Source organism: Lissotriton helveticus, chromosome 3_2, assembly GCF_964261635.1.
Source record: "Lissotriton helveticus chromosome 3_2, aLisHel1.1, whole genome shotgun sequence".
Taxonomy (NCBI): Eukaryota; Metazoa; Chordata; class Amphibia; order Caudata; family Salamandridae; genus Lissotriton; species Lissotriton helveticus.
The window spans coordinates 390,429,349-390,454,213 of NC_136062.1; the positions used below are offsets into that span (position 1 = coordinate 390,429,349).

General features: G+C 42.6%; 1 protein-coding gene across 1 annotated transcript in view; it reads left to right on the forward strand.

Annotated features, from left to right (window-relative positions):
• The window catches only part of CD59 (CD59 molecule (CD59 blood group)), a 175,558-nt gene that overhangs the window by 120,683 nt on the left and 30,010 nt on the right, over nt 1-24,865 (forward strand). The window contains exon 2 of the mRNA XM_078684301.1: nt 21,586-21,671. Within this exon, the coding sequence (XP_078540427.1) occupies nt 21,596-21,671 (76 nt within the window). The 5' untranslated portion in view covers nt 21,586-21,595. The remainder of the gene's footprint in view (nt 1-21,585; nt 21,672-24,865) is intronic.

Consider the following 24,865-nt stretch of genomic DNA (forward strand, 5'->3'; position numbering starts at 1 on the left):
TCATAATGTTTTTTTAAATACTTTTAAGCACGCTTATCATTGATTTTATTTGTATTGTGCCCTCATTTTATCTGCTGTGACAGCGCGCATTTCAGCTGCTATTTTGGATCTCTGCCTGGCTTCCCCGGTCCGCTGTGGTTTGCACCGATTGTTGCGGAGGGAAGACCAGTTATTTCCCACACTTCCAGGGACCAATTCCGCCGCGGTTGATGCTCCAGCCGATGCTCCAGTCATCCAGGTGCACCTACTTAAGTGCAGACTGAAGGCGCGCCTAAGGCAAGCCCGTCTGCGCCCATCCGTGCCAGGCCCGTCTGCGCCCATCGGCCAGAACCTTTGGACCAATTAATGAAGTTAGGCACACTTACACTTAAAACCGTAGGGCCCTCTGCCTTTTAACCTCATTTCTTTTGGATAAAACTCCATCTGTGGGATTGGGCAATTTTAAATCTGCATCTTTTATCTTGCCATGTGGGGCACCTCTGGGGTCCTCTTTAAACCCTACGCATTTTAATATTTATGTTCCCGAATTAGCTTCCTTGATTAGAAGCTTTGATTTAATTCTCACCTCCTATGCCGACGACACTCAGTTGGTTATTTCAGCAGTACACAAGGACATCAACTACTCAATCAAACTTCATGACTGTGTGGTCACCCTGAGCAACTGGATGGGCAGGCACTGCTTAAAGTTGAACTCAGGAAAAACTGAGGTGATGTTATTTGGAAACCTTTCCCCTCAGTGGTCACCTGTTTGGTGGCCAAACACACTAGGCCCTACGCCTACACCAGTAGCTAAGGTAAAGAATTTGGTGGTCATCATAGATTAAAAAAACTCAACATAAAGTCCCAAGTTTATAAGGTGGTATTCTCCTCCTCCTCCTTCCTCACTAACAGAATTGTACGTACAATTCTGCCTTTTATCCCCATAAATACAAGCAAAACAGTTCTGACCTCCCTTGTCTTATCCAAATTAGATTACTGTAATGGGTTGTATATTAATTTACAATCCAATTTACTTAGAATGTTGCAGGCAGAACAAAACGCCGCGGCTAGACTAGTCTTGGATGTTCCTAAATCCTAGTCTATCAGAGCAGGCATTCGGTTTGGTTACTAGTTTGTGAGCGGAGCAAATTTAAGGCTCTTTGCACTGCGTACAAGGCATTGCATAGAGGACCACGGTTTCTGTTGGACCTTTTTAGCTGGTACTCTTCAAACAGATCGCTTCGTTCAGCAAATGCCTACCTGATGCCCACCCCTAGATTCAAAATAACTAACTGTGGGGGGGGGAGTTTCAGCTACAACACTATAAAGGAATGGAACGCCCTTCCTCTCTCCCTTAGGAAGACATCATCCCTGCTTGAGTATAGGAAACTGCTCGACATGGTTATTTAGAAATTAGCTTTTCCTGACACAGCATGGTAGACCGTGAGCGCCTAGACACCTCCGGGTAGTAGTGCGCATAATAAATTGTATTAACAAAACCTAATATTGTGGGTATGGAAGAGACGGTTATCTTGATTGGTTTAGTTCTGCCTATGGTATATCATCATTGTGACCACTCGGGTGTGGAAAGTTTAAAGTCTCAGTTTTGCCATTTCCCAAATAGGGCTACTTTTGATATTTGGGGGCGTGCTTCCAGTATGGTCCAGTGTAGATCATTCTTTGTGTTTGAATTCAAAGAAATGGGCACACATTTTTTTATTAGTCTTGCATCTTATATTGTTCCTATGCTCGGGGATCCTGGTTTTAGCAGGACTGGTTGTCATGCCTCCATATTGGAGATGGCAAGGGCAAGTGATAAGATATATGCAATTATTTGTGTTACAGTTAGTGTGTTTCTTTTGTGTCCACATTAGGGTATTGATCATTGTGACAGTTTTTGTCGCACTAGTAAGTGGACAGACTACACATTGTCCACAAGGGAAGTGGCCGGAAACAGGAGGTTGGTTCCACAATGGATTTTGTGGTGGAGGCATCTTTTTTCCAGGCATAGTGTTGATTTAGTAAATCTTTTAGGTTGGCAGTTCTGTTGAATATATGGACTCTGGGAAGTTTAAAAAGCCGGGTCTGGCTGTTATATCCAACGTTTGCCTTTCTTCTTTTCCTTTACATCTTCGTTTCAGTATCTCATATTCAGATACCTACAAAATGTAAGTATACGCTATTACGTGGGGAGTAAAGTGTTGTACTTGCTGGTTGGACACGAGTGAAATGAGTGGGCGCTATATCGTTGGTTATTGGAGCACACATCATATCCGCATGTGGCTCATTGTGCTGCAGAGACCCGTCCAGCTTGTTTTGCTGTCACTGGAGCTGTGCTACGAAGACTACAAGCACAAAGTGCATTGTTTGTTTCTGGCTTTGCCAGTGCTTCACGTCACGGAACAGCAGTGTACAATGGTTGCAAACCAAAAATTGTAACAAATATAATGCTTGTTTTTCATTAACAGAGATTTGGAAAGAACAGTGCTTCGATGTGCAGGTGAAACCTAATAATGTTGGTTAGCAGCCCACCTGCGTCCACTCCTGACATGTGCCTTGTTTGCCCAGCTCGATGGCGTACATTCTATAATTATTACCCCGTTTAGTAACACTCCTTACCTGTTATGACCAGCTTGTTGATGCTCATTTTATCGTAGTTGGAATGATAAAATGGTATCAGACTGTCAGTAATGTGAATAAGTGACCCTTCACTCAGTATCTGGTTGCACAGCCTGAATTTACCTATTCACATAATCAAAAGTATGCACGAGTATAAACAATGCATCAAAAAAATGTTGTTTGATGAATTTCGAGATATCCAATCCCTACTTCAGGGGCCACTGCATTGGGCAATATTGATTATTGGATGTCGAAGAATTTTGTAATTCAGAATAACGTTCTGTTTGTTACATATATTTCGTGAAACATATTGAACAACATCATCAATGTTTGTTTAATTCGTATATGTTTAATTGTGTAAAATTATAATATTAATGTCCCATGATAGTAAATAACGAGTTATTTACAACAGTGAAAAATGTGTTTGATTCATTTTTGATACTAGTGCATAATTTTGATTATGTGAATGGTTAAATGCAGGCTGTGCAACCAGATACTGAGGGTCACTTATTCACATTACTTCATTTAAGGGGCACACAACCTCTTAATCTTTAGCACGCATACGAGTCAAATTTGTCTAAACAATTTCGCATGTTGACATAATACAGGTGTGAGCAAAAACACTTCCTCGTTTAGACAATAAGACCAGTTACACAAAGGACTCTGATGCATGGTCTCTTCCCACTGAGCGATATCATTGAATATTGCCCTCTCAGTGGAGTAGACCGCTTGGGGCCAAGTATCCAGCTCTGCGGCCTGACTGGTCTTGTCCCAACAGAGGAATACGTTGTGGGTGCAGGGCACATGCTGTTCTGAATGAGTACGACAGTGGTTCCAATCCAGTAGTACAGCATTCTGGAAATGTATTTAAACTGTTACATAACACACAAAAACCATACCTTTTTGCCACTCATTCTCTGATTGGCTGTCTCTTCTCTTATCACCTAATTTCTTTGGCAGTACCTCCGCTTTTTTTATCCGGTGCTGATAATGCGTATCCGCCATCACCTGGTCACACTTTTTTAAATCTCCTTTCCAATCTTCCACGCTAATCGTACTTGTGTAATTCTGAATGCCATTAAATCTAAATGGCTTTGAGAAACCACTCTAACATTCTAGTCCATCGGCTCTTAACATGTGGTCTGTGGACCCTTGGCAGTCCACAAATCCTAATGCAAAAAAAAGATTGATGGACCGAATGCAGAACAATGTCATACATTCACCCCAGTACAGAGATCTGGGCCAAAAATCCAACGTTTTTTTGCTCACCATGCCATTCAAGTTTGGACCCAGCCATATGCAAATCAGTCTTGACCCTACGCCATATGGGAACAGTCCTCCCTGGACCGGAAACAAGCATCCTAGGACCGGTTTCGGGGTTTCATACCTCTTCAGCCAGGATAGCTTGAAAGCCACTGCCTAGAAAATTAAATACTAACAGATTAGTAAACTAACTATAAAAAGCAAAATTAAAAATGTTAAAATGGTCTGTAAATTGGAATTCATTTGAACTTGGAGGCTAACCATCAAGTTGGTATCTATGGATTGACTTGTGAGATAGTGCAAATGCATCAAACAGTGTATAGAATGGAGGATGGGGGTTCCTTAATTGAATTTAGAAGCTCTTAATTTCCATTAAGAGTGTGATTTTTAATTTATGTATGTATTATTAAATAGTTTGTGCATTGATTTGTGGCTCAAATGCTCGAAATTGCTTTGGCCGTGGTCCCCTGCTTACAGTAATAACTCATTGGGGGTCCCCGGTTTCCAATAACTTGTTGCATATAGCAAGATGGTTCAATAAATATTGTATTTTTATAGCAGATGTTAGCCTTCGCTGTGCTGGCACTGCAGGTGAGGCAAAGGCGTGTAGTTAACAATGACAGTGTGGCAACCCTTGATTGTGGGTTCAAGGTGAACAGTCTTCCTTGTTGTTCAAGGTATACATTTGTATATGCCTTTTGAACTCACACAAACCATGAACATATTTTGGAAATCTAACAAGAGTCTTACTTTTTGACAATTGAGACAACTTTGTAGCAAAACATCTAGTTTTTGATTTTGTTTCTCAGATACAATCACAGCTATATCTTTCGGCTATATGAGAATTGCAGGCTTTCTTTTAAAATGTACGTTTTAAACAAGTGAGGTAAAACACCCAGTAAAAGGAGAGCACTAATTTTTACCCCTGGGGTGCCTTCAGCTTCACAAAGCCATCACCAGTAGACGAAAAGTACCTGAGTATTTGGTGACACCAATGTCTGCTTACCTGAAGCTGGAATCGAGAGAATGGTGTACTGCAGACCCCATCAATCCTCTGTTGCAGTTGTATCCGTTCACAGAGGAGGACCCTGCCAGCGCCATCTCGAGAGGGCATACCCTTACTTGCATGAGGTTCTGACCACATGCAAAAAATAATTTGCATATGGCTGGATCCAAACTGGGTGGCAAAGTGATCAAAAGAATGATGGATGTACCTCAGACTTCTTGACTCAGGTCGAATGTTTGATTCATTCAGCATTCCGTCCATCATTTGGTGCCGCAGCACTTTTCGCCCTAAGTGGGATGAGAATGCCCAGACATGGGTCCCATGCTCTCTGTGCTGCTGGATTCAAGCTATCCTGGATGATATGGGTTGCTACCCGGAAACGCGACCTAGGATACTGGTTTCCGGTCCAGGGAGAAAGTGGCTTGGCAGTTCGAGCTGGACTATTCATTGAGGGACAGGGTCAAGACCGATTTGCATATGTCTTGGCCCAAACTGGGCTGGTGTAGTGAGCAAAAGAACAGTGGATTTAACCTAGACCTCTTCACTGGGGGTGAATGTTTGATTCATTCAGCATTCCGTACATCATTTGTTGCTGCCGCACTCATCCAAATGAGATCTTCTCTTTGCCTCTGTGCCATATTATGGATGTGGGTGCAAAGCCAAAATAAAGCAGTCAGGAGGGGCCCTGATAGTGCTCCTGAGGGCAGCCCACTAGAGGAGACGTTGTCGTGTATTTCTATAGGTTCTGAATCGATCCCCCTATTCCTGACCCTATTCTGGTTAAACTAACTATCAAGTTAACTAACAGTCAGCCCATGAGGCAAGAAAACCCCCATGATGCAGATACCGTTATCTGACGCAGTCACACTACGGCACAGGAACGTGTTATCTGATTAGGTCATAACGCTTGAGATCTAATTAGACAAGCGACATTCCTCCAGCCCCTGATAAGGCATACGACGTTCTCATAACAAATCAAACCTATGACAACCTGGAAAATCCGTGCGGCCATTGTTTTGATTTCACAGAGAACTTTAGTAAAGAATGTGCTAACGAGCAAGTCGTATGACATCTTTATTGACGTATCTATGTCCATCCTTACGTCAATCTCTGCACCTTTAAGGTATAAATATTGCCGACCTTGCCCTATGCAAACACACGCGTGGTGACAAGACGGAGCAGCCATACTTGCCGAAGCCGAGAGCAGAAGCAGACCCCGCTGGCAGCAGCCCCGCCTTCCTGACGCGCTGAGAGACGCGCTGCTATCTCAAGCCGAGAGACCCAGCACCGGCGCTTTCGGGCAGCCCTCGCAGGCAGCCTGGAATATCGAGAGCAGAGAAAGAGATACTATTCCTCATCCATCCTAAATTCCAGGTACAGAACTGAATAACCCCTCACAGAGAATTCTTTAGTTATTCACTTGGCAAAAACAAACTTAACTTAAACTGTAACTTTCTATTCCCGCCCACGCATTAGACTTAGGTCAGGTACACGGGGTAGGCGTATTTAGAAACACCAGTTGAGTACGTTTAGTCAAATGTATATGTGTATGTAAATATATTTTAATCATTTTAAACATCATATGGCTCAGAAACCATATCAATGTTTTTACAGTATTATTTTATACTATTGCTTTTAATGTATGCACTTTACTTAACTATAAGTATTGCAATAATATCGATCCATTTCTCTTGTACGAGAAAAGAGACTGATCAATAAATAACACCTTTTTATTGAACACGCCCGTCTCTTCCTTTTCTCTACATTCTGATGAGACTAAGAATGCACGTACTGACTGAGTAAAATAATTGCCTTGTGCTCACACGACTCTCGAGATTGACTCTTGATTAGGGGAGAGCAAAGTTGTCATGTTCTATGGTTGTCAGAAACTAAATCCCTTCTTGTCTAATCAGGGAAGTTAATTCCTCCTTGAACATTCGAGAAAGTTTCTAGCGAACTCTGAGCTTAGCTGGCAAACCCAAAAATTAAGTCTAGTATCGACAGTAGTAGACCTAGTTAACGTCTGGCCTAGGCCTTTACTGCTGTAGGTACTATTCCAATGCGCAGAGCCTATTGGGAAAATAGGAGCTACACTACATGGCGCCCAACGCGTTTGGAAAGGGCGATAAAACTAACGTAAGACATTTAGAGTAACTCAGTCGTGCTTTCTCACTCAGACCCCTTTTCCCAAATACTCCAAAGACGTCTGGAGTGGGTGAAAGGTTATATCCTCCAAAACCTCGCAGGAGGGAACTCCTATGTATGGTTCTTGGTCAAGTCAACGTTGAAGGATAAACAGTTCCAAAATATTGTGCATCTAATCTTTGTTCCATAAAGAAACCTGATCTGCAAATAGACATAATACCATCCTGTCTGTAAAATGGGAGACAGTGATGAAGAAAGAGAGGCAGTTAGATTAGCTACTGAACTCGCAGATGCTGATGCTACCATGCAAGCAGCAGACCCGAATATAACACTCATTCCGGTCATTAAAAGGAGATCTATAACCTTAAAACTTATAGAAAATGGACTGACACCTAGAGGTGGCACAGTCATATTCGTAATTGAGGCACACGAATATCGGCAGACAGAGGTATACTATTCATGGATACATTTTCCAGCAGCAAATGCTGTAACAAAGTACTTCCACTATTACAAAGTAGAAGAACCTCCTGAAACATACACTCCTTTCGAGGAGGTGGAAGTACCACTCAAATTCCAAGAGCATTTGCTCTTATTTGATGGCGCCCTAATACATAACAATCACATTACAAGGCTCGGTCCTTTAGGAAGACCAGGAGCAACGTGGCCGGTCTTAGCCGGATACACACCACATCCTGACATCAATAGAATGCCTGCAGCAGAGCTGTTAATACAGCTAAAACAACTACTAAAAATTCATAGACAATTAGTTCAGTATGTAATGCGGACTTCAACAATTCAGCCAGCGATTAAACTTCCACAGCTGACCCCTCACCAGGGGAACACAAATAAAATCACACCACAGAACATCCAATCCTGCCTAGGTAAAATTCCAGCTAAACGGGAACAAATACCATTCTGGTTGGCACAGAAAATCACCCAAATAGAGGCGGTGTTTCCTGACACCACCCCGCTGGAAAAACACAGGATTCTGACTATATGTCTCCCAATGGGAATCGCACCACACATTGAGGACTGTGACACTTGGGGTACAGTCTTTGCTTCCATCTATACAAAAACGCACGGTGTCCCATCCATTTCGGTAATACCAGATGTGCTAAAACAAATTCAAGATGAATACGGTCCAGTACCTGCATTAACCCTTGGTATGAAATTACTAAAAGACTTCAAGCAGGTCTCGGCTATATTATTAGCCAACATAAAAGGTGAAGCAGCAAACGTGGCGATCGCCAGAGGTTAAAAGAGACAGATATAGCAGACCAACCAGCTGAAATTGCCAGAATCATAGAAAAATCCTATGAGGAACTAGGCAGAGATAGCCTAGGTGGAATACCAGTAAAACCGCAACTGACTACAAGTCCAGAAAAAATATTTTTTAATAATAATAATTCACCAAAAAAGAACTGGGATGGAAACAAACAATCCAATCCTAAAGAAAAGAAATTCCAGTCCCGAGGAAGGTCTCCTAGGCGAAGAGAGAAATCTCCAAACCAAAGACAGAGGTCACCGCAGAGTGACCCCTCTGGGAATAGATATAACCTTAGAAATAGGGATAATATTAAAAAACCTGATAGATATCAAGACATTGATACACGTCCCTCTCAATCTTTTCAGAATTCCTCGCAGAAATCGGAAAGAAGAGGACGATCAGAAGAGCACGCCAAGTCCAAAGACAAGGAACCTGCTCAGCTAAAAAAGAAATTACAATTTCCAAAAAAGAAGGTAGCCAGTATCAAGGTAGTTAAAAATGCCGAGAATACTGAGGACACAACTGAAAAACGGAGAATGGGCTCAGACAATGCTAGACAGCGCAGCAGAGGTGAGCATAGCTCGCAAAGTCCTTATGAATCATCTGGAGACAGTGGACACGAATGAATACCTTCAAGTGGAAACTGCAGACACCAGAGTTAGCAAGCCCCACAAGATATACGAGATAACATTACGTATAGAGGGAGATAAGACTAGGAAAATAAGGGGACTATTTTGGGATAACCTCTCCAAAGGCTATGACATCCTTCTAGCTGAAAAAGACTGGCCACCAGAGTTTGTCAGGGAGTGCCCTCATGGCGAAGAAGTAATTATGCCTGCCTTCTTGAATCAAATACCGATTCATAAAAAATACACACTTGCTAGAAAGTGGGCAGTGGCCTTAGCACCTGCTTTATATAAAAATCATGTAGGATGGGATGAGGATTCTCCTCCTCACAAAATCCAGTTAAAATCACAACCTACTGCACAAAGGCAGTACCCAATTAAGCAAGAAGCTAAAAAACAAGTAAATGAAATACTAGATCAGCTAGAATACCAGGGGGTGATTGAAATTTGCACCTCACAAATGAACAACCCTTTGTTTCCGGTCTCCAAACCAGACAATTCATATCGTCTAGTTTTGGATTACCGACACCTTAACACATGTTGCAAAACCTTTGCAGTGCAAAACTCACACAGTGCTGCACTAATGAATAATATAGTGCGCAAAAAATACAAAACAACCTTGGACATCTCCAATGGATTCTTTTGTCAAAACATAGCACCAGAGAGCAGATATTTAACTGCATTCTCAGTAAATGGCACTCAAAAACAATTCTGTCGGTTAGCCCAGGGGTACAAGAACAGCCCAGGGGTATTCTCAGCGAGAGTAACAGAATTACTACAACTATATGATGATGAAGCATTATCTTATGTCGATGACATTTACTTAACAGATGATGACTTGGAGACTCACTTGAAAAGAGTGAACACCATAATACTTGGGTTCGCTGCAGCGGGTTACAAATTCAACTTTAAAAAGTCCAGAATTGCCCATCTGACAGTCCTGTTCTTAGGATATGAGTTATCAAGTGAAGGTAAAAGCCTGGCAGACAATTTCCTAGAGAAATGTGCCGTAATCCAAGCTCCTAAAACACTAAAAAACTTAGTCAATTCTAGGCTTCCTAAATTTCGGAAGAACTTACATTGCAAATTACGCAGAAAGGGTCAAACCCCTTTATGATCTAATTAAACCAGACTTTAAAAGATCCAATTGGACTCAAACACACACAGAAATTTTGAGATCCTTACAAACAGACATGCTAATTAAAACAAAATTAGAAACACGTGATAACACACGCAACCTTGTGATCCGAGTCATTCCAGGGAGATGCGGATTCACATACCTGACCTCTAATGAGGGAGAAAAGGTACCAATTGCATTTAAATCACACTTGTACACTAAGGCTGAAATGAAATTTAGCCCAACGGAAAAAATTCTTACAGCAACACAGACAGCTATAGCAAAAGAACGAGCCCTGGCACAAGGTAAACAAATCGTAATCGTGACACCAATACCAGCCTTAGAGGCGGTAACAAAGGCAAGCATTCCAAATGCTAAAGCACTCCATCCGAGATGGATACAATGGGCTAACTCTCTTGCTGCAACAGACGTGGTGTACGAATTTGATCCTTACTTAAAAACACAAGAATTTCTCCAATATGAATTTGAATGTCCTCCGCCAACCGAAATTCTGCCTCTAGATCACTACGGCTGTATAATATATACAGACGGATCAGCACAACCCGCAGTAGGGGGTAAACAAGCTTACAGTGCTGCGTGCGCGATTGTTAAAGGTCGTTGGCACGAAGGGAAATTTAAACCAACCCTCACTAAAACACAATCCCTAGGAGATTGTACAGCTCAGCGAGCTGAACTACTAGCATTCAAGATGGCGCTTGAAAATACCGATCGAGAATTCCCCACACTCATAGTGTGCGATTCGTATTATTGCGTTCAATCTTATAATGAATACTTGCAGATCTGGCTTCAGAACGGATTCAGGGATGCGAAAGGTGGCACAATCAAGCATAAAATGCTCTGGGAACAAGTAGCTCTTTTACAAAAAGAACTACCAAAGACTCACGTGATACATACACTGAGTCATCAACGTGATGGCGTTCACGTTGCAGGGAATTCATTGGCTGATGAGGCCGCAAAGGCAGCTGTGCAAACGGCTTCCGTAGCTGCCGTCACCCGGTCAAAAACAAAAATAGACAGCGAAATTTTACAAGCTGTCAGCGCTTCAGAAAAGGATTCGATAGAACCACTCCCTAAAGGCTTTCCAGTAAAATACTCATACATAACTGATGCAAACAATGTTCCTTTTGCTCGAATCCCTGGAGTGGGGGATAGGGCAATTCCAAACATGGAACATAGGTTAGGACTAATAATAGCGGCACACGAAGGGCTTGCTTCTATTCATGCTGGCGTCTCAGCCACAGTATCATTATTAAAACAGAGATACTGGTGGCCACAAATGAGAAGACAAACAAGGAACTATGTTCTAGCATGTGAAATATGTCAAAAAATGAAAGTATCAACGGTGAGACGTCCAGCACAGACGCCCCTTCTAATCTCGGATAAACCATTAGCCTGTGTTTATCTAGACCACTGCGGTCCCTTACAAAGGGATGGTAACTATAAATATATCTTGGTCGCAGTGGATTCATGCACGAGATTCATATGGATGTGGCCCCAGCGAACGGCTGACGCCAGAACTGTTATAAAAGATTTGCGAGTCTTTATCGGCACATACGCAATTGGCATGCTGCATTCGGACAATGGTCCTGCTTTTAGCTCTCGGGCTTATAAGGAGGCCATGGTCAGCATGGGCGTGCAATTGCGGTACTCTTGTCCATTTCACCCTGAGGGGAACGGAATTGTTGAAAGAGAAAACCGTGACATAAAGCAATCTATAACGGCAAAGGTATTAGGTTCGGGAGCTGGGTGGGTCAAACATCTAATAAGTGTCCAACGTAGTCTAAATAACTTGCCAAGAAATTCTCTGAAGGGATTCAGTCCGTACGAATTATTATTCGGAACTAGGATGTTGATCTCTGACCTTGATAGTCAGACTTCAGTGGTAATAGAAAAAACCTTTGTCAAAGACCGTTTGGCTATTTTGCAGGACTTAAACAAAACAAGAAAAGACCTGAGCAACATACAGTTGAAACAACAGCCAACAACCGCTGAAGAATCACCACCTGTCCCAGCAAGACCTGTCTGGATTCCAAAAGTCGGGGATCTAGTCAGGGAGAAGATCGCGGTAAAGAAGGAATTTGGGCCTTCTTACAGAAAAGCAGTTCCTGTCTTGTCTGTCAACGGGACAAGATCAGTTGTACTACCGCCACTTGCTGGTAAAAAGGAGAACCGAGTTGTATCCATCGACCTGGTAAAACCACAAAATGTGGCCGATAACAAACAGTAGGCCAAGTGGACTCCCAATAAGTAGCAGAACACCAAGGTTTGCTACCAGCACAGAGGTCCTAACAAAAAGGCTCATCACATTCGAAACGCCTAAAGAAGAACAAGAAGGACTATGCAACAATGCAATAGAACTCAGACCTCTTAAAACCCAAATAAAGACATTTAGCAGAGACACACCAATCTACAATGAAGTGCCGAGTGACAATGCAAGAAACAAAAATCCTGAAGCAATTGGAACAATTGACAGAACTGCATCCGGGTACTTAATCAACTTCGATGATTCCTCTGAAAGCCTCAGTGAATCAAAGACGCAGCCATCATCAAAATCCTTTAAAGACAAAGCTAAGGAACTTTTGAAACATCTGAAAGAAACATATCTGGTTTCTCCATGGATTGAATTTTGGGTGGGTTTTGGTGCATTTATCCTCATACTTTGGCTCATCATGGTATTTACTTTGGGACGCTTCATTGAGGGAAAATATGCTAAAATGGAAACAGCAAGTCAGAACATCAACTTGATCCTCAAACCACACACATCTTCACACGTCGAGAAAAGAGAACTCTCTTCAGAACTTTCTTCAGCCAACTTCACAGCCAATCCGATACCTGGTGGGGTAGCCTGGGACAACACTGACTATGAAATTTATGGTCCGGTCGAGATCCTGAAATATCCACACCAAATCAAGATCTCATTGAGTGATTTTGCAAAACCAAACTCATTTGCTGATGATTGGGACTTCGAAAGCATCAACAATATGATGTCTGACTTAGTAATGTCTGCTAAATTTACAAAACATGATTATTTGCAAGGTTCTACAAATTATAATAGTATGTATTGCTATAACCATTATGGTAACCATTTTTTGCATAAATCGGCACAACCTAGAAATGTTTTAAATTCTAATCAATGGGAACATTGTGCTACACCTCCAAAAGGGAGCTCTAGAACCGTTTATGACAAATATTCATATTTTTCAGGTTTTAACATAAGTAATGCTGAAACATTTTATTTTAAATTGTCAAACAAGACAGGGATGAAAACCATGATAACCAACACAAAATTGATATATTCAGATTCATTCTTTGAAAAAATGAATACATTTGGATTTGATTATTGGGACAAAAATGTTGATTTGAAAAGTGTTTGGGGTACAAAAGAATGGCAAGTACAGGGTATAGAAGCTTTGTTTAGAGCCTGCATGATCCCAGAACAAATGATATTTTTAAATGACACTGTTCAACAAACCACCTGTCTTGGCTTAGCCAAAATCAAAGATTTAAATAAACCGTCTATTCCAAAGCCAACAATGTTTAGCAATAGCTCTGATACAGATGAAGAGATAGACGTAAACCATATATTAAACCAAAACAGAACACATCCTGATTGGAAACAATGGTTGATCTGGCCCACAGATACAAATCACTGTCAAGATAGATTCCTGAATAAAACACAGGGTTTCAAAATGACCACGCCAGACCCTAGATATCCCCAAAGACATCACCCAGGGATAATAACAACCTACAGTATGGGCAAATTATGCCTTCAATGGCTACAGACTTCCACACTGCCTGAAATTAAGCAACACCTAACTTTACTTACTGATGGTGCTGACTTGCGTGATTTCATACTGGGACCACGCAAACAGCGTCAAAAGCGTTTCATAGCAGCCTCTGTATATGCAGCATACAATGAGGCCTGGAAGGTTACTCAAATTGAGACAGCAGAAAGAATACGGGAAATTGATCGTATTAATTTGGAAAAATCACTTTCTGTAGTGGACAATGGGTTAATGACTCTGTCCTCCAGAATTTTTTCATTGGACAGCATTGTGTCGTCAGCAATCGATATATTATCGCAAGACTTACTGTTATTACAACATGGTCAGTCACAATTGCGTTCTATTGTACAGCTTGGCTGGACGTTACAAAATCTGCGTTCAGGCTATGTGCCTTGGCGTTTAATCAACACAACGTCACTATTCCAAATCTTTAACCTTACTGATAGACAAATCGGTATGGCGCAAAAGGGTGCTGATTATACAATCTTGAGCATTGAAAAACTAGAAAGATTACCAATGACAATGTCAGAACGACCTGTCAGTGAATGGATAATCCACGGAATCATAAATATTCCAATCTCAACCTTCAGGTTTCAATACTGCCAAAAATATATACAGGCTGGCATGTACGAGAAATTGGGAAAGGGGTACCTTAAAACAACTTGGAACCTGCCCTATTCACATGCATGTGTCAGTAATAAAGGACAGAAAGTGTTTCTTAGTGGCAACAATTGTGCTATGTCACTAAGCGGCACGCTTCTGTGTAACGGAATTAGTTTGCATGGAGCCTGTGAAGGGAATTCATACAACCTTTCATGTCACCAGCAAGGCGCACCTGCAACTGAAATAGAACCATTCTTTCAAAGACTCTATAATGGGAGTTACATTCTTATTGTAGACCGCAGATGTTGCAGTCTTATGCCCGGGACTCCTTATCTAGTAACTACAACGGCGAAGGTCAAGTGCTGTGGACGTTCTTTATTCCCCAGCTCCTTTCCAGACAGGGAGGCAAGGGCATGGCCCGATTTGAAAATTACTTCTATTCGAATAGATACTTTAAGCAGAATGAAAACAGTGCTTCTTCAGACGCCTACAAGGCTCACGTCATCAAAAGAAACGTATGATCTACAAGTCGCAAGGACGACTGCAGAGATACATACATTATCAACTAATTCCCCCGTACATTTCGCGGAAATCCTAAGCGAAATCTTAAATATTTCTTATACCACTGGGGTCTCAAAGGTATTTAAGACAGTATTTTCGATGGCATTAACACCATTCAAAGCCATACTGGGTATTTTTCCAGATTTCGTCCATTCGATTTTTGGCGGACTTCCCCTGATCCTGGGACTGATTGCAGGAATCCTATTCCTAGTCCTTATTTTTCGTTATGGCAACCCATGTCACAGATCAAACTCTCGCGACAATGGAAGATACGATCCTAGCCATTGGATACCGGGACCGGATATCAAAAATCCTGGGACTCTCCCGGCTTAGAGACCTGAACATGACTTGGTTTCTATCATTTCGACCAATGTGGCAAAGGTGTGTTTTACCTGTACTCTGGTGTCTGCTATGCGGAGAAGAATGCGTGTTAGACACCTGTCTGACGCTACAATCGGATACGCCAGTGGATGCAGATACACTGTTGGTTCCTACCAAGGTTCACGCTTTGTGCTGCCCTCAAAGGCTGACAATCCTGATGACGGCATTCCTGGAATCTTCACCACTACGATTGAAGAGTAGTGAAGTTCAAGGTGAAAGCAGCATCGAACAGGTACGACCTTCTGTCAGCAATGCGAATCAGAATGTCAATGGAGACAATCATGCGCACGAATGCATGGTTACCCCTATTTCCGACTTAGTGGAACTTTCCCATGAAGCTGTTGACAGTTTTTTCGAAAGCCTGAATGATATGATGTTCTCTCCAGAACAGAAATAGAGACTTTTGAGTAAACTCGCACACGGCGTTCCCTGAATTCGGCCTTCAACTTTAAAAATAAAGTCACATGAACAATTTCACTCCAGCTCACGGACAGCAATATTTTTCAGCAAGCCCCTTAAAATATTTTTCTACATATTTTTTTCCCGGGACACTGATCTTCTGCTTAAAGTAAGAAACTATTCCTAGAGAACTAAATTTTCTATTTTTAGATACTTTATAGACTTTAGCTGCTCGCTGGGATGTTCACGAATATTTTATTATGTGATGAAATGGTCTCGAACTTCCTTTCTGTATAGCCATGTTAAGAGCCATTTCATGTGTATTTCTCATATACCAATAAGCAATAATGCATGAAAATGCGTGTTTACTTTTGCATTTAATTCATAGCTTAAGTGCATACAATATATATGACTGCAATTTTTCAGTATATTTGAAAATTTCGAAATGCATTTATGTATTTTGGGGTGGTAAGGTATACACTATACTCTATAGTATGTTGTACTATGTTATACTATGCATAGATTAGTAGATATGACCATAGTTAGCGTGGAGTGGGTGTCGTGTATTTCTATAGGTTCTGAATCGATCCCCCTATTCCTGACCCTATTCTGGTTAAACTAACTATCAAGTTAACTAACAGTCAGCCCATGAGGCAAGAAAACCCCCATGATGCAGATACCGTTATCTGACGCAGTCACACTACGGCACAGGAACGTGTTATCTGATTAGGTCATAACGCTTGAGATCTAATTAGACAAGGGACATTCCTCCAGCCCCTGATAAGGCATACGACGTTCTCATAACAAATCAAACCTATGACAACCTGGAAAATCCGTGCGGCCATTGTTTTGATTTCACAGAGAACTTTAGTAAAGAATGTGCTAACGAGCAAGTCGTATGACATCTTTATTGACGTATCTATGTCCATCCTTACGTCAATCTCAGCACCTTTAAGGTATAAATATTGCCGACCTTGCCCTATGCAAACACACGCGTGGTGACAAGACGGAGCAGCCATACTTGCCGAAGCCGAGAGCAGAAGCAGACCCCGCTGGCAGCAGCCCCGCCTTCCTGACGCGCTGAGAGACGCGCTGCTATCTCAAGCCGAGAGACCCAGCACCGGCGCTTTCGGGCAGCCCTCGCAGGCAGCCTGGAATATCGAGAGCAGAGAAAGAGATACTATTCCTCATCCATCCTAAATTCCAGGTACAGAACTGAATAACCCCTCACAGAGAATTCTTTAGTTATTCACTTGGCAAAAACAAACTTAACTTAAACTGTAACTTTCTATTCCCGCCCACGCATTAGACTTAGGTCAGGTACACGGGGTAGGCGTATTTAGAAACACCAGTTGAGTACGTTTAGTCAAATGTATATGTGTATGTAAATATATTTTAATCATTTTAAACATCATATGGCTCAGAAACCATATCAATGTTTTTACAGTATTATTTTATACTATTGCTTTTAATGTATGCACTTTACTTAACTATAAGTATTGCAATAATATCGATCCATTTCTCTTGTACGAGAAAAGAGACTGATCAATAAATAACACCTTTTTATTGAACACGCCCGTCTCTTCCTTTTCTCTACATTCTGATGAGACTAAGAATGCACGTACTGACTGAGTAAAATAATTGCCTTGTGCTCACACGACTCTCGAGATTGACTCTTGATTAGGGGAGAGCAAAGTTGTCATGTTCTATGGTTGTCAGAAACTAAATCCCTTCTTGTCTAATCAGGGAAGTTAATTCCTCCTTGAACATTCGAGAAAGTTTCTAGCGAACTCTGAGCTTAGCTGGCAAACCCAAAAATTAAGTCTAGTATCGACAGTAGTAGACCTAGTTAACGTCTGGCCTAGGCCTTTACTGCTGTAGGTACTATTCCAATGCGCAGAGCCTATTGGGAAAATAGGAGCTACACTACAACGTCACTTGTACTCCTCCTACAGACAACCACTTTTAAGCGGGAACTCCTCCTACAGACATCCAGCTACAAGAGGTTGCGATCAATCACTGCACCCGCCTGCAAGGGGATCTTTGTTCCCGCTCTAAAATGCAGGGCTTTACTGCGCTGCCTGCACAGTAAAACATGGAGAGGCTGATTGAAGCTGCTGCTCCAAATTTCACTGAATCCGCTGCCCTGTGGACATAGCTTTTGTTGTTATCTGCCGGGGGTGTGACTCGTTTTTGGCGCCCGCCATCTTGGGGGTGAATTCTGCGAGCGGTCTAGTGCTCGGCTCCTCCCTCACCCACAACTATGAAAACCCTCATTTCCACCCGCACTGCTGACTAAGAGCGTTGCGTGTTGTTTGTCCTGAGGCGGAAAGCCGGGACTGGTTTTTGTTGTTAGCAAATTTCGCCGTATTTTAAAGCTCACTGCATTATAATTTCATTTTTGCACAGAAGTGTGTTTTTTAATCTGTGACTATCAGGAAACATTCAGCCACATTCTGGCACCTAGCGCTTACCTGATTCTGCCTCTTACCCCCATTGCAGCCGAGTAGACGCTGCCGGGGTGTGACTCGTTTTTGGCGCCCGCCATCTTGGGGGTGAATTCTGCCAGCGGTCTAGTGCTCGGCCTCTCCCTCACCCACAACTATAAAATGGCCCCCCTTCTCATGGAGCGCAGCAGACGGGCACAGCGGGCGCGCCAAAGGCAAGCCCGTCTGCGCCAGATCCGCGCCTAGCGCTGGAAACTATGGCCTTTTTAAAAAAAATTCAGTACTCTAGAGCGCAGTTGCTCGGGCTGAACCAATACCCCTGTAAATCTTTGCAAAGAGCAAATCCAGTAGATCTCTCCTCCACTTTTAGCTGCGCCTCCTGTGGCCTGCAGACACTTAATAATCCTCCTTTCCAATCCTATAAACTACGCAACTCGCTCCCAGCCACGAGCAAGTGCCCTACTGTTAATACTCATCTGTGGGCCAATAATAACTATAAGTGTGGATCAGGTCGCCCGGCGTGTGGGAAAAGATTTTTAAAGTGCATTTTGTTGTACACTAGATCCATGGTTAAACATAAACATGAAATTGCAGCTTTGATCGCAGACCATGCTGTTGACCTAATGTTTCTAACAGAAACATGGGCATCGGATGCTTCAGGACCGGACTGGAATGACTCAGTTCCTGAAGGATACTTTGTAGAATTTGTCAATAGACTAGGAGCAGTGGGTGGTGGAATTGGGATTATTTATAAATCCCACTTAAAAGTATTCTCCCTACCCCAACAGGGTCTAGAAGCGGAAGCCATGTGCTTTAAAATTAAAGACCATAATCGCCTGATATTTGCGGGCCTGCTTTGAATAACCTACCAAATCATCGAAGAGGCCTTACACTTCCTGAAAAAACACGCCCTTGGAAAAAACTCGAACCTACCCTCTTGGCCAACTTACTCGCGAAGGATCCCCCTGCTTTCGAGCCTGGTAAAGCGATTAAATTCCAATACTGGATTAGTCAGGCAGTTGATCAGCTGGCTCCAGTAGAAATAAAAAAAACCTAGAAGGCGGTCTGCGACTGCGCAGTGGTATTCCGCAGAGGTGAAACTTATAAAACTGAAATGCCGACGACTTGAGCGGTTGTGGCGTTCGGATTATAGTTCTCAAAATAAATTAGTATACACCAAAGCCCTGCATGAATACAAGACAGCAATAGTTCAGGCTAAATCAGCCTATTTTACAAATAAAATTCAAGCAGCTTCCAACACTGCCAGAGAACTATTTAAAACGGTCACTCATTTGACAAAGAGCCCCCGTCATAATGTCTTTAGCCCCGACCAGAACTTTGTGACAAATATTGCTACCTTCTTTCAACAGAAGGTTCAGGCAGTTTACGATGATCTTAGCTCTTCTGCACTAGACTCACTTATTGACTGGTTCCAGCTACTCCTGTTTCCCTCTATTAGAAGAGACACAGGTGATGGATCTAATCACACAGATGAAGTCAGGGTCCCCGCTAGATCCCTGCCCGCCGCGTGTATTGCACATGATTCCACAGGCGGTGGCAGCTGTCCTGACACCCCTATTAAACAACATTATCATCTCAGGTGATTTCCCCAGTAGCTGGAAGAAAGCCGGCATTCGGCCCATCCTTAAGAAGGACACGTTGGATCCTACTGAACTTAAGCACTGCCGGCCAATATCCTGCCTGCCCCTACCAGCCAAGATTCTGGAGAAAGCCATAAACCAAGAAATGATGAGGTATGTTGACCATAATAAGCTCTTAGACCCTCACAACATGGATTTCATCCCTCCCACTCAACAGAGTCTGCCTTGATCATGGCAACTGAATACATACGAAGGGCAATGGACGAGGGTGGTAGAACAAGTGCACTGGGAAGGCTTTCAATCTGACGAATTCTCCCTCCCAGGTGGGGTCCCTCAGGGCCCGGCGCTATCGCCCACTTTGTTTAACCTATATGTCACTCCTTTAGCTACCCTAATTCAATCGCACGGCCTACAATTAGTGTCGTACGCCGACGACACTCAAATTGTAGTGTCCGTATCCCAGTCTATTGAAGCCACAGCAGAGCGTTTTAAGAAATGCCTTCTCGGTGTAAAATATTGGATGAGCTGTAATTTTCTAAAACTAAATGCGGATAAGACCGAGATAATTGAGTTCGGCCAGAAACCATCCGTCTGGAGCAACCTCTGGTGGCCTCCTGAGGCGGGCTCCTGTCCCAGTCCTGCAGACAAGGTTAGGAATCTTGGCTTCCTGGTGGATAAAGATCTCTCCTGCAAGGCGCAAATTAACCAGGTAACTGCCACCTGCTTCTATACCATCAAGGTTCTTAGAAAAGTTCTACCATACATCCCGCCAACGTTACAAAAACTGTGATGGGTGCCCTGGTAATGTCCCGAGTGGATTATTGCAACTCACTCTACTTGGGTACAGGAGAAAAACCGCTGAACAAACTGCAGGCGATTCAAAATGCCGCAGCCAGGGTTCTGCTGAATCTACCCTATCGCCACCCAACGTCCAAAGTCATCAAGGAACTTCATTGGCTCCCAATTAGGTGCAGAATACAGTTTAAGGCCCTTTGTCTGGTCCACAAGTCCTTGTATGGTAGGGGACCAGACTACTTTACCAAACTCCTTCCCCGATATGTGCCATCGCGTACCTTCAGATCAGCCAATCATGATTTAATTTGTTAGCCAAGAATAAGTAGAATGCGATGGGGCGGCAAATCTTTTTCGTACCAAGCTTCTAGACTATGGAATTCTCTGCCCCCTGCACTGCGCTCACAAAAATCTAAAATATGCTTTAGAAAGGCATTGAAAACTTTGCTTTTCTCTCTGCATTAAGACCTGCTCTCACGCACTCTGTCACTATAGCACTAAGACGCCGCGGCATTCGAGCGCTTTATAAATATTTCAGTCAGTCAATCTGGCGCACTGTACATGTGTGCGCTTGGTGCATCCGTCTAATAGTGCGTTGTGACGAAGCATGAACAGTTTGCCTGATATATAATAAGGGCCCTGCTAGTAATTTCTTTTCTTTTCTCTAGCCTTACCTCTCAACTTAAGGGCAATCATGATGCAGTATTTATTTAACTTCTCTATTTATTTGTGCCTTTTTAAATAGCACAGATATTAGCCAAAGGTTAGAGTGTTTTACAAATAAAAAGGTAGTATTCCATAAGTTGTATCATTATCAGTGCATGATTATCATTACACTATTATCAATACCCGATTATCATTACATAAGAATATCACATAAGGTGCATTACGCAAAGATTTTTGCTCACTATACGAGACAAAAACTTTTCACTTTGTCAAACCCTGTTTTAATTGTTTTCTACTTTTTCTTCAGCAAAAAAAACATGGCCCGGGTCCAAATGAGCGGTGTCGGTGTTCTGCTGGTTGTGTCTGCTGTGCTTTTGGGCCTGTTTGGTTCAGGTAAGGACTGCGAACTACAGTACTGCTCCTGAGAATGTTCTCACTGTGAGTATTAAAATCCAGGCTCATTTATTGCACTGCAGGAGGTCTCCCAGCCTGCCCATCGGTCATAAGACTAGTCTTCCAGTTATTTAAAGACTGGATTGTTGTATGACATCATCAGTGGATCGTGGGCCAATTATGACTTTGAGAGTTGGCGACTTCTTACGCCCGGTGCCAGAGTTGGTCTCCAGAACTAGTTTAGGACATCCAGACGCAGCCCAGAATTGCCCAGAGCTGGCAGGTATAGCATGGTATAGCTGTATGAAGGGGTCCATGGTAAGCACACTATTTAAAAGTTTCTCCTTTTAACCGAGATAATCAAAGATCCAAATTTAACAAAGGCCTGGTAGAAGAGCCTGGGGGGTGAAAGGAGGCTTGGAAGGGGCAGGCGGATAAGTACCTCATAAGGCCGTTCACATGTAGTTAGCCGGCCAGCTGTTTTTATTACTGTGTTTGCATGTACAAATGCTTCACACACTGCCTCTGAGTTATCTCAGAGGCAGTGTGTGAAGCATTTGTACATGCAAACACAGTAATACAGTGAAAAAACTACAAACTGAGTCCACGCCAGTTTAGAAAAATAACCTATCTTCATTTAACTAGAACCAGACAAAAAATGACACAAAATCCAGCATACATAAGGGAAGATATCCCTTTTAAAAGGTCAAGCACGTTCATTCCACAGAAACTATGGATGTGTTTGTTTTAGCACAAAGTATTTTTGAATGTATCAAAATCAGACGAAAAACGGGTGCAGTAGTGCTATACAAAACCATTAACTCAAACTTTCATCCTTCCACTTAGACGTGGGGTATTCTTATTGTATGTATAATTTAATTTCCTATTTGTGGGAAGCCTGACTGTTTGTGGCAAGCTACCAAGGGTCCGATCATGGGTGTGCTTGCGTGTAAGCCACTGCCAGCTAGAAACCCCCATTTCTTACAAGAGTGCTCTAAAAGCAAACTTCACAAAATTACCTTTCTAACTATAAAAGTCTAATCCTCAACAAGAGTATAAAGGAGCGCCTCTGCAGCAGTGGTAATGTTTCTGCTGCCACACATGGTTAGAACCAAGCCATGTGCCAGCTTTTAAAACAGAGTTGTTTTAACCCGTTGCGTGCTCATGACGAGCTCGGCTCGTCATGAGGCACGGTTGAGCTGCACTCATGACGAGCTCAGCTCGTCATGACCGTTGGCACGTTCACACGCGGGGATCATTTCCCCGCTGTGCTGAACGTTACAAAACGGGTGTGGCCGTTCACGATCCTGAGCAATCAGGGTTGTCCTGTTCAATAGTTGCCGTGAACTATTCTTTCCTTGGTAAGAGGGGTTGCTATTGGCTAACATACCCGGTATGGTCGTCTAGAATTACTCTGACACCAATCCTACAGTGTTTGTTGTCTAAACGTGCAGATCCTATATAGGTTTATAGGAACTGCATGACAAGAGAGGTGGGATACATTCTCAGAGTGCAGCAGCCAGTCTTTGAGTGACCAGGGAAACGTATTTTATTTAACAATAGAAATATCTTGTAAAGAACGGATAGGGAAACCAATTAGGAACCATTAAAGAACTGTTAGTATTTCATTCCTAGTAGTACAGTATGTTATACAGACATAGTCTTGAAGTCAGTGTTAGAAAGAGAATTAATAAATTGGGTGGATACAAGGGCACAACTAGTAACAAAGCCACTTGCATGTTAGATCAGTCGAGTTCCAGTAATTTACAGCGGAGCGCAATCCTTGGAATTCATGGCACGAAATTAGACAAACAAAATGACACCAAAATAATACCTTTGGGAAATGAGCTACGAATTTTGATAGAATTCGTGATAAAAGTGCCAAGAAAAAGTAAATCGCCAATGACAGACTACGGTTGTAGTTAACCAGGACCTAAGTACAATTTCTGGATGGACATCAGGTCAGCTACACTAAGCAGATTCATCCCAGTCTGCGATGTTGTCTTTGCACTTGATCTCTGAAATGGTATGTTGACTGTTTCCAGGAGGCTGGATACCTTCTTGCCGAGGGTCCGCTGAAAAAGTTTTGCTGATGCTGAGAGGCTTCCAGTGAGAGAACACTGTCTCCAACCCAGCGGCGTCGTACCTTGGCTGGATCAGCTTGAGTGTGTAATCCCACAGATTTGCGGAGTTGACGAGCAATCTAGTTAGACACAGTCAAGGGTTCCAGGAGCTCTGGGACAGCACTAGGGGGTCAAGACTCATGCCAGCAGCAGGTTCCAGTCCAGAACGCGTTGCAACTGGTCGGATGTATGATGGTACCACGCGTACTTTTACAACGCGTACCGTTACAACGCTACTTTTACCACGCAAGTCGTTACAACGACTTGCGTGGAGGGGCGCTGGATAGTAAATTTTTTAATTTACTATTCCAACTCCAGTCCCCGTGGACTTTAGGGAAAGGAGTTGGATAGTAAATAAACTATTTACTATCCTGGAGCGCCCCCCAGCGCAAGTCGTGGTAACGACTTGCGTGGTAAAAGTAGCGTGGTAACGGTACCGCGTTGTAAAAAATGCGTGGTTACCGTTGTATACCAACTGGTCGGATGGGTACTTCAGGGAAAAGTACTCTTGCAGTTTTTGCATCCCTGTAACCACGTCAGAGGTCAGCCAGCTGAATCTTGGAGTTCGCTTATTTGTCTTGGCGTTCAAGTGGAAGCAGGTCCTGCCCTTCAGGTCTCCTTACCGGTCTCAAACAGGAGGTGCAGTCCTCCATCTGTTCTTCGTTAAACACATAAATACAAACACTTGCAGACTTGGTCATGGTTATCAATAGTCTTTTTACTGTTTGTTTTCACAGCAACACAACTTATGTTAACCCTTCATTCTGTGCACTCTTAACATACTGGGAGCTGTAGTCCTCTAATTTCTAAGGCCACAGGTCATTCTGTTTGTGTCATGTGGTAATTTTTTTAAATATACTGCTACTGCTGACTTAAAAAAAAGTTTGACGAATAGAACCTCAAGAAATTGAAAAAATTCTAAGTCCATGTTATTAAGGTTTGATATCAATCATTTACTATATGGTTTGCCAATTTTCCCGGTGCATCATTTGTATTTGTTTTTACTTTTGCAGTAATTGTTTACATATTTGGCCACCTGTCTTTTGACTTATTGTGAGTTTCACAAGTCCG